The 11,240-nt window shown below is 43.6% G+C and overlaps 1 protein-coding gene across 1 annotated transcript in view; it reads left to right on the top strand.

The window, feature by feature from the left end:
- The first annotated feature begins 1,617 nt into the window (after nt 1-1,617).
- Nucleotides 1,618-11,240, top strand: part of THEMIS (thymocyte selection associated) — a 649,377-nt gene continuing 639,754 nt past the window's right edge. The window contains exon 1 of the mRNA XM_078648900.1: nt 1,618-1,903. Within this exon, the coding sequence (XP_078505026.1) occupies nt 1,816-1,903 (88 nt within the window). The 5' untranslated portion in view covers nt 1,618-1,815. The remainder of the gene's footprint in view (nt 1,904-11,240) is intronic.

The raw sequence follows: 11,240 nt of genomic DNA, 5'->3' as shown, positions 1-11,240 counted from the left end.
GGATCTTACCTTCCTACAGTTGGGGAGAACCGTTTTAATAGGTCAGTTAATTCTTCAGTGAAGAGTGTGCAATCACCAGGTGAGTGATATATGGTGTGGTGTTTGGTGAGAGTGGTGACTTTAGTTTTGATTTCTACTCCAAGATATTTGAAGGCCGAGTGGTTTGTGGTTTCTAGGGGATTTAGCTGGGTTTCTTCTCTGTGGATGATATCATGCCCACCCTCTATTCACCCTGGTCTATACCTTCTCATGAAGGAATAGCCAGGTGGCATGTGCAAGTCTAGTTTGGGGGTTGAGTGTTCGCTAAGCCAGGTTTCCGTTAGGAATGCAAAGTCGATACCGTCCACAGGTATAGTTTTGACAATTTCTGTGGTGTGTTTTGCAGTTAAGGAGCATGGAGGTTAGGGAGCCAAGGCTATTCTTATTATTGGTTGATTGATTGATAGTGTAGTGTTTGGATAGTGGAGTATTGAATTGGTGGTCTGGGCGTTATGTTAGGTCAGGGGATTCTATTAGTGTCAATGATTACTCGGAGTGTAGATCAAGGGAGGGCTACAGTGGTGCATAGTGTATCACTGGAGTCCTGGAAGTGAATAGGTTCTGGGTGAATGGACAGGGGTGGAAGGGAAGAGGGTGGGTGGGGAACAGAACCTGGTTGAGTGAATAAGGCAAGGAGTGACAAGAAGTGTTAGTCAAGGATGATGAGGTGATGGTCTGCCATTTAAATTAGTATGGTTCTCATTCTGAAGATTGATATGCAGATCTATGCAGTTTATACGGTGTATGAATCACATGCAGTCCATGCGAGTCAAATTGGGACTAGACAAAACAGAGATCTCTCCAACAAGTGTGTTGAGTACCAGAGGTATTTTACTTATATCGTTATCCCCTGAAATTTGATAAGCTCACAAATATCTCTGCATGCAGAAGATGCCATAATCCAAGAGATGTTTTAAAATGCGGCCTATTGACAACCAATTAATTGAGTAGAACAGATTACTTTCACATTTGTCCTTATTGTCAATTTCTTTGCAGCCTATTTTGACAGATAAATTGGTGTTGACTGTCAAACTCCACTTTTCATGACTCCAACCCTTTTGACTCCACTCCCTGTCCTCCTCCACAACTTGAACCCCAATTCATGGATTCCCAGAATAGAGTTTTTCCAGTTTCCAGCACTGGCTTCTTCACCCTTCGGAATGGTTGACAGTTACTATAAAAGAAGGAGATTATGTCTTTCCTTGCTTGCATTAGTGTCCATGGCAGCCTTGCTATGCCACTGGTTAGTTAAACTTTAAATTTAAAATTGGGATTGAAGAGGGCACCACTAGCTTCTGTAAAAATACATGGGCAGGTGACTGAAATGTTGGAAACCACGATTCACCTCTATAACACAAAAAAACAGAAAGTTGAAAACAAACTGCAAAAAGAATATGTACCTATTGCACATCAAGTTCCTTTTATAGACTTTGACACCCAAGGAAACCTCGCCTATCTTCTGCGACAAACTAGTCTCAGGTTGCCCCCCCCCCCCCCCCCTTGGAGTATTTCGGCTTCTGGGGGCTGCGGGAGAAGGCGTTTCCTGCACGGGTCTCTCTGTAACTTCCGTGGCAACACAGACTCGCGCTCAGGATCTCCCCCGACTCTACACTCTGAGCAAAAGAGTGGCGAGACAGAGGGCGGCTCCTTCCGCTCTCTGCAGTCTTCAGCGCGAGGGCGAGAAGTCGGTGCTAGCAGTTTCCTCTGTGGCCCGGCAGCTGCGTCCTGCTGAGAGACGCGCGCAGGTGGCGCGCGGTATATACCGTTGCCAGAACCATGTCCACGCTCAAGGCCTTCATCCAGTCCCTGGACCCGAAGACTCTGCCCCGCGTGCTGCGCATCATTTCTGGCGTGTACTACCAAGGTGAGCGAATTGCACAGGAGGCCCGTTAGCCTTCCGCCTCTTGGCACCATTGGGGGCTGGTTTGCTGCTTTACTGGTCCTTCTTGAGCCACGGGGCATAAACGGAAACTGCCTAATTTGCCTCATTCCAAAGTATACTTAAAGCAGAGCATACGTACCAGCCTACAAAAATGAAGAACGTAGTGTACGAAACAGAGGTTTGGTAGGCATGCAATGTGGATGGAAAAAAAGAGGTAAAATAGCGAATAAAGAATGGTTAAATGAAAATAATACATAATAAACGTGGTAGGGCGTAGAGGAAATTGAAAATCATGGACATTTCTCATCACTTTAGGGAAAAGAGAATCTTTGGAATGTATCATCCTAGCAAAGCTGATTTATTGACAATTTACTTTTTTTTTTAATCACAGGAAAATGAATACCCTACGTACAAATCAAGAAGGCGTTATTTTAAAAACATTTACAAATATTTGGGAGCATTTTAGAATAATGCAAGATTTCTGCAACTAGACAAGCTACTTTCATTCGTTCCAATTGTTGCACATTTCCAAACAAACTTAGAAAAAGTATAAAAAGCGCTGCCTCGCTAGTAGCAACCTGTGTCGAATTTTGAGCGATTGAAAGCCAGAGCCATTAGTGTTTTTGTACAGCATGTAAAGAAAGGAAGATAGGAATGGAAACTGAAGACAAATGTGTCAATAGATAAAGACTTTCCCTTCCCTTACAATGCGACTGAGTCATGCGCAAACAGCTGTTCAAAACTAACAATAAAGTACCTCAAATCATACTAAGTATGTTATGCACTCTCCTCAGAAAACTGCATTGTGCTCTAGTTCACTTGTCATTTTCCACATTCCTACGCATTTGTTGTGAAATAACTTCTGAAAGTACACTGCAACTCCATGACAAGTAAGATTATGTATGAGTCCATTCGCTCGGATCCTGGACACACCTTTAGAGACTTCTTTGAGGGGCAAACCCATATAAGTTGGTTTATGTACTGAAGTTACTCTTACAGCGTATAACCCCATTTCCTTCTTATAATTTATATTTTTTATGGTGAATTGAGGATGGACGGAGGTTCTCCAAAATGCCTGGGGTAGCGTAAGTGACATCATATGCCCTTTGACCCCAGTGACATCACAGGAAGTGATATCATATGGCCTTTCATATCATCCCGGCAGTGACGGCATGTGACCTTTGATCCTGGTGATGTTGCAGGAAGTACATCACTAAAGGTATACATTTTCCAATTAGTGCAACATTAATAAAATAGATGTACCATACATACCCTTATTGTATCATTCCATGTCTCTTCCATTCCCCATTCTCCACCCCTCACAGCTCTGCCTCAGGATACCTCTCACCGCCATAACTGCTATCTTCTCATTGCCTTCCTTTCTCATCTTCCTTTAATCTTCAACTTTTCATATCATACTCATCACTTTAACAGTTTTTCTAAATCACTCTGTGATGAGTTCTCCTCTCCGAGTTCACCTCTTAATCATACTTACCTTATGTACTTACCTTACGGTGAACAGGCATGCGTTGTAAATGCATATATATGGTAAAGGCTTGTGTTGTAAAGGCAGTACATGGTAAACGTGGTAGCTCAGTTAGTATTACCGGGCGGTTACCATAACGCCTGGCCATGGGTGGGATTTCCAGTTGCGGGAAAACAGGAGCATTGTTTAACCAACATGAAGACTTAAGGCGCGCATTTTGCGCTATATAAATATTTTACTAACTAATTAAGGAGTGCGTGGTGGCGGAAGACTACAGGCTGCCACGATAGCCACAAGAAAGTCCCCCGCTGTTGTGGAGGTTTTGTTTGTCTTCCCCCTTGGATTTAAAAAAAAAAATCTGAACCAGCTTTTCAATTCATGAAGTTGTCAGTTTTAAAAGGAAGATTTTTAGAGCCTCTCCACAACTTCTCACACCTGAGTGATTAATTGCCACTGCAAGGCCCTGATTATGGATTGAGTTGAGCTGATTTGCTCTGTGGCATTCGCTCCACTCAATCATGAATAGACTGTTATTACCGCACCAGGGGCTTCATTTATGAAAAGTGACGCATCGCTGCATGAAAACAGCGATGCGTCACTTTTCATCGCGCCCTCCTTGCGACACCAATGATGCGTCATATTTACAGTATGGCGCATCATGTGGCAAGGAGTTACAGATACGTCAGTATTTTTGACGTATCTGTAGGTGCAAAAGTGACGCATTGCTGGAGTGTGTCACAAAAGTTACGCAACTCCAGCAATGTGTCCTTTCACATGGGTCAAGCCCCATGTGAAAGGTCCTGCATCAGTCTTATGCCTGCTGTGAGGCAGGCGTAAGATTTTGACGCATTTGAGTCCTGGAAGTGGCGCAGTGAAACCTCATAGATTTCTCTGCGTCACTTCCATGACCCTTTCTTGCGTCAATACGCCCCCCCTTGCATACATTATACCTGGCGCAGGGGTTTACAAAGTGACGCATCTACCTAGATGAGTCACTTTGTAAATATGGAGCAAAAAGGCGCATTTTTTACGCCACTGGTGCGTCACAAAAAGTGACGCACCGGCGGCGTAAAAGTGACGCACATCCTCATAAATGAGGCCCCAGGATTTACCACATGCTGGGGTAATAAACAGTATTTCACCAGATGGAAAATCCTGCTAGTGAAATCGCATTAGGAAAGGACTGCGCCGCAGCCAGGACCTATTTCTCGGCCCCACCTTACTCTAAAAAAATGTGAGGAGGAAGCATGTAATGGTCTGCCACAAGCCAGTATCTTCCTTTTCCTCTCCCACCGTCCCTATCACCTGATCACCCACACTGAAGCCCTAGTACATATTTACAAGCTGATCAGGACAGGTGTTAAATGTCTATGCTAAACCTCTCTGATTAGGAAATAATGTGTAGAATTCTGACCCGTAATTCTGGGTTTGCACAATTATTTTGCATTCAAAGGGGTTTAACACAGAATTGCATAGTGCTGGTGAGGTGTTACCACAGCATAGCAGATTTTACAGGTGCCGAGTTTGCCTCCCTAACAGTACTGAGCAACTCAGATTTAGTGCTAAAGTGTCATTAATAAGGCAAAGAAATGTCACACATATACACAATTAGGTTAACAGATTACTTGGCAGCTACGCAATGCTGTAGGAGGAACATAATCACACATTGGTTTGCAGATATTAAACAAACCAAACAAAAAGTAAAATGAAACCGATTACTGGGGCTGCAATGCTGTGATTCCTGGCAGGTTGCAAAAATGCTTCATTCTTCAAAAGTGCAGGCCACATACCACAAGAAAGCTGGGGTCCAGCAACACTAGGAAGCAGGACAAGCCAGTCTAGAAATCTACCAAAATCCACAACCTGCAGGCCAAGCAGACTCGTGCTTGGTGGAGGCTGGAGCCTGGAAGCCTCAAAAGGTGTTGCTAAGCTAAGCTGTTCTGATAAGTTGAAATATTTAAATGTTTCAAGTTTCCCCTGTGTCCAGCTGCCTAAAGAAGCTAATAGTATAAAGAGGGAGGAACAGAAAATACCTCATAAGGGAGGGATCGGGAAGGGGGGTTATCCCCTTGTAAAATTTTGAAAGAAATGTGGGCAATGGTGCATTTTTCAAGCAAATTTGAGAAAGCACAAAGGTTAATAAAGCAATTGTAAAATTGTAGTTATGACATCAATAATAAGATTGGGTCTTGGTGACCTTCATAGTGTATGTGTGTTGCATGTGTGCGTGTACTGGCCCCCCATTTCACTCAGGGAATGGACCCACCTTCTGGTTTTTATCAACCTTATGCCATGCTCGTCTACTGTGGGAGAAAGGGTCCTCAAGATTGCCCAGAAAATGGAGGCACGTCAAGGTCTCTATGCCCTTCATGGTGTGTTTGTGTAGTGTGGGAGAGAGGGGTTCCCTCCATCACTCAGGAGATGGAAGCACCTTGGGGCCACTAGCTTTTTTTTTTTTAACACACTCTTTTATTAATTTCAATCATAGGAAGTACAACAAAGATATTTGAAAGGGTAGATACACAAGCAATTACAATGATTTCTGAACAAAGGAATATCCTCAGAAAGTGCATATACAGATTGTACGTGCCAATGTAGCAAATCCCTCCCAACGCTAAACATTTATTTGTTCATAAAAACTGAACACCCACCCCTCCTAGACTCACATCAAGTTTCACTCTATCGGGTTACGCCTTCCAAGACTCCAAGTACAGCAACTCAATTTGGGTATCTGATTTTTAGTCATGCTATATCCCTAGAGAGCAACAGAAGGGTCTTCTCCACAGTATGCCCATATTATGTGTGGTTGGCTATGCCATTTTATTTATTCAGTGTAAGGAAGAATCAAGAGTCACAAATTGTTCTAACAGCGCATTCCACTCCATCGATATCAGGAATTTCCTCATACCTCGGTTTTCCTCTCTGCGTATCACCATTCCTTCCGTCCTCCCCCACCGTACCACTTCATTATGCCATGTCAACACTGCTGGTGATTGTGCAGATTTCCATCTCATAGCAATTGAATGTTTCGCCAATATAAGTACCAGGTTCACAAATCTGTACTGTGTCTTTTGAGATTTGCATATTTTACAAAGCCCCAGTATACCAAATTCCACTGTGTTGTTGCCTATACCTGGAGTCACTTCATTCAGGAGTGTGTATACGGTCTCCCAGAAGGGTATCAACTTTGTGCATGCCCAAATCATGTGTAATAGCCCTGCCGGCTGTGAGTGGCATCTGGGGCAAACGTCTGCTGAATCTGGGAACATATTGCTCAGCCTATGTGGGGTCAGATATGCCAGATGTAATAACATAAGTTGGCTTCGTTTAAATATAGGGTTACGTGACACTTTTTTCGGGTATTCTAACAATTTCTCCCATTCCTTATCGGTTAGTTCGTGGCCCAGGTCAGCCGACCATTTCTCTCTAAGCTCTTGGTGTGGGACTACTGCATGCGTTCAAATGCCCCTGTATATCCATCTCGTTGAGTGTCTCCTGTGTCCCATTAAGTATGTCATATGGACTAGTTCCTGCATTTGGGGTTCCGTGTTGTCTGGTGACCAGACCCCTTTCATATATTTGCTGATTCTAGCATGTAGTAGATAGAGCAAATTTGGGACAACTTGCTCGTCAACAAATGTGTTGCGGTCCATAAGCAGTTTGTCTGCATATAACTTTCCCACCGTGGTTACCCACTCATCTGTCCATTTGTGCAATTGCCTAGAGGAGATTATCCCTGTCGGTATAGAGATCCCCATCAGAGGGATGTTTGGTGCATATGGGTATAGCCAGTAGGATAGCCATTGCAGTTGACTAGCATAGCAGTATGCCTGAAAGTCAGTAACTCCCAGGCCTCCCTTGGTGCATATGGGCGCAGACCTTTAGTATATTGGATAGCCTTCTTCCAGTAGGCCAAAGCTATCTTTGGTAGAGGGGGTGCATTTTAAAGGGGTTTGCTTTTGGGCAACAACAATGTATGTAATACACCCTTTTCCCACGTTGCTTGTGACATGCCTATTTCCTGCAGGTGTCGGCCAGCTATCCAGTAGGATAGCCATTGCAGTTGACCAGCATAGCAGTATGCCTGAAAGTCAGGAACTTCCAGACCTCCCCTGTCAGTACCTAGCTGCGGTTTTGAAAGCCCTATTCGTCTATACCCGTTACCCCATATTAATTGGGTTAATGGTGTGATGAGCGTTTTGAATATATGTGACGTGTTTATTATTGTCAGATTAGTGAAAAAAAAGAGCAGCCTGGGAAGAACTACCATTTTGAATATGGCGACTCTCCCGCCACTGAGAGCAGTAGCGAAGCCCAAAAGGAAATCTGAGAGCTGAGCAATTTAATTGCTCGGCTCAAATTATCCTCCAGTAGATCCTGTGGGGCGCGACGATCTGTTTTTAAACCGAGAAGGACTCACTAGTAAAGATGTAGCGTACATCAAACAATCCTTCATCATGCGTAAAACATTAGAAAGGGAAGAAAGGGAGCTGTTGAAGCCTAATGTGCGTCTTTACCTGTTGCTCAAAACCTCGCCCGATGTGGAGCCTTACTTACTTTGGCCATTACCAGCCTATGAGCGTTTTTTATTAACCAGGTTCAGGTTTAACTAGTTTCACATGTTATTAGCAGTACCCAGGGGGTGTCATAAAGGAAAGGTGTTGGCAGCCTGTGGCTGCGACAATCTGTCTCCACAGGATTTGCCGCACTTCATGTTTTTATGTAAATACTATGAATTCCCAAGGGCTTTTTACCTAAAACCTATTTTAAAAAGGTTGAATTTCGTTCAAATTCGTCCTGCATTGTTTTATTTACAATTGTTAAAACCTGAATGTATACCTCATTTGGCTGTTTTTTTAAAAAGTGCAATGAAGTATAGGAAATGTTTGGATACATAGAAATGAATTAGTATCCTCTTCATTGATGCTATCTCTATCGTGCAATAATGGGAGTCTAATGTTATGAATTAATTAGTCTCTTCTAATTGGTGTATTTTGCATAATGTATTTTTAATGGAAAGTCAGTGTGTATTTTGTCTATGAACTTTTATGGTTTTGTACAGAAAAAAACCGAATAAAGTATTTTGAAAGAATATGGCGACTCTCCCCGCCACTGAGAGCAGTAGCGAAACCCAAAAGGAAATCTGAGAGCTGAGCAATTTAACTGCTCGGCTCAAATTATCCTCCAGTAGATCCTGTGGTTGTCTATAAATATGTATACCCAGATATTTAAAAGTATCAGGTGCGACAGCAAACAACCATTGTCCAAAGTCAACTGATTCAGTATGTGCAGCATTCTGAAAGTAATAGGCATTAGACTTAGATTCATTAATAGCCAGACCAGATAGTGTTTCGAAGTGTCGGAATACCGCATGAAGTGGGTCGTTGGGGCCCTGGGGATTGTTGAGGTTAAGTATGATGTCATCTGCGTAGGCAGAGAAAACGTGGGTGATGGACCCCAGCCTGATACCCTGTTACCCGCAACTGCCCTGATTTTTATGGCAAGTGGTTCTAACACCAACACAAACATTAGGGGCGATAATGGACATCCCTGTCTCATTCCTCTGGCTACTGTTTAGGGTTGAGTAATATGAGAACCTGTCCGGGCCCGGGCTGTGGGGTCTATTTATGATAGGCAGATCCATTCAATGTATTTCAGTGGGATGCCAAATAGAGAGAAGGCACAAAGCATGTGTCCCAATGACGAGTATCAAAAGCCTGCTGCAGGTCCAACGATATACAGCCTGCCAAAGTATTATCCGTAGGTGGTGATGTTATTACCTGATGTAGACGCTTTATGTTTAAGGAAGTGCTTCTCCCTGGTACAAAGCTGCACTAATCAATGTGTATCAAGCACGGTAGGTACTGTTGTAATCTACGAGCCAAAAGTTTTCTGAGGATTTTATGATCCGTATTCAGTAAAGAAAGGTGTCAGTATCCCATCATATCTATAGGGTCTCTGACAGGCTATTGTAGCGACGTTACTAATGCCTGCCTTGTAGTAAGGGGTAGAGATCTTGCTTCTAATGCAGCATGATGTAACTTTTCTAGCTAGGGGGCCAGTTGTGAGGAGAAGGTCTCGTAGAATTCCACAGGGAGGCCATCTAGGCCTGGGGTTTTGTTGCGTGGACGGTCTTTTATTGCTGCACGGATTTCAGCTTTTGTGATAGGAGCTGCTAAATCCTTTATCTTTATGGTCGTAAGTTGGGGGGAAGTCTGTGAGAAAGTCCTGAAGTTCCTCTGCTTCTAGTTCCGCAGGGGCCGCATATAACATTGCATATTATTTCTGAAATGCCATGTTAATGTCAAATTGTGTATTGACCTTGTTTCCCTCAAGAGTGTTGATTTCATGTATAGGGATATTAGTAGGGTTGTCCTGAATAATTCTCGCTAGTAATATACCCGCTTTGTCTGCCTCTGCTTATTGTTTTTGTGTGTATGTGCAATAATCTATGGTCCGCAGTTACTCGAGTAATTCAGCATGCTTAATATATGCTTCTTGTAATGCTTCTGCATTAGTATCATCTAATGCTACTTCCGTTTCCAGCTTACCCAGCCGGTCCTCTAAGTACTGTAACTCTGTGTCTACCATAGCGCGAACCCCTACTTTGGTACTAATGGCTACTCCGCGGATGACTGTCTTAAATGCCTCCCATTATATCTGTTGTGTACTGGCAGTGTTTGCATTTTCAGAATAGTAATTTGTTACGGCAGTGGATAGGGTAGTGCGAAATACCGGGTCTTCCAGTGCAACTTGTTGCAGTCTCCACCTTGGAACCGGGGTGGGGACCTTACCCCATTCTAGTGTCAATTACAATGGGTTGTGGTCTGATAGCGTTTTCCCAAGATATGGTGACAGGGAAATATTACAGACTAAGGACATGGATCAGAATATCCTGTTGATGCGTGTGTGTAACAGGTGGGTGTGGGAGTAGAAGATGAGAATGGTCAAAATCTATGTTCAATACCGTGTTAAAATATCCATCTATTATCCAGGGATAGACCTCCCAACCTGTCAGTGCTGTGTTTAGAGACCGCAGAAATGTATCCTGTTCTGTATTAGGGGCATATATGCTTCCAAGGATCAGTGGGTCCCCATCTAGTGTACCACGAATGACCACATATCTGCCATGTACGTCTATCTTTTGCTCCATTAACACAAATGGGATATCACTTCTAATCCAAACAGCCGCTCCCCTTGCGAAAACCAAGTATGATGTACCAATGATTTGCCCTCGCCATTTTTTTCTAAGTTTAAGTGTCTCGGAATGGGTTAGGTGTGTTTCCTGTAACATACCAATGTGGACCTTCCTTCTATTCAATTGTGCATGGATTCTGTGTCTATTGTGGGCAGTCCCCATCCCTCTAACATTCCAGGTTAAGATCTTCTATTTCCCTGACGTAGCCATGAGTTAGATTATGCTGCTGTTTTGTACCTATTTCTGCGTAGTCTTGATGGCAGGCCTTATATATGTTGTGTGTGAGTCTGTTTAAACTAACAACAACCCCCAATACTGGGATCCCCGACAAAACAGTGAAGGACCAAATTTTGATAAAGAGAACAATCATTAAACTTAACAAGGAAAACAAGATTGCATTTGCGTCGGGGGTAGAGGAAACCATAGCCACCATAAAGCCAAGGGGGTATTTTCTCGAGAGCGGTCACACATCAGGCCCAGGTTCCAGGTTACACAAACAAGCCAGTGTATGGTTGCCATTTAACCTCATCGCTGCGGCGGCTATTTCGCCGCAGCGCTAAGGGGGCGGGGGCGGGCGGCGCGCCCATGCTGGTGTCGGAACTGCTCCGTCACCAGCCGCGGTTGAGCTGTGCTCA

This window comes from Lissotriton helveticus, chromosome 6, assembly GCF_964261635.1.
Source record: "Lissotriton helveticus chromosome 6, aLisHel1.1, whole genome shotgun sequence".
Classification (NCBI taxonomy): Eukaryota; Metazoa; Chordata; class Amphibia; order Caudata; family Salamandridae; genus Lissotriton; species Lissotriton helveticus.
This window is presented reverse-complemented; position numbering and strand designations above follow the sequence as displayed.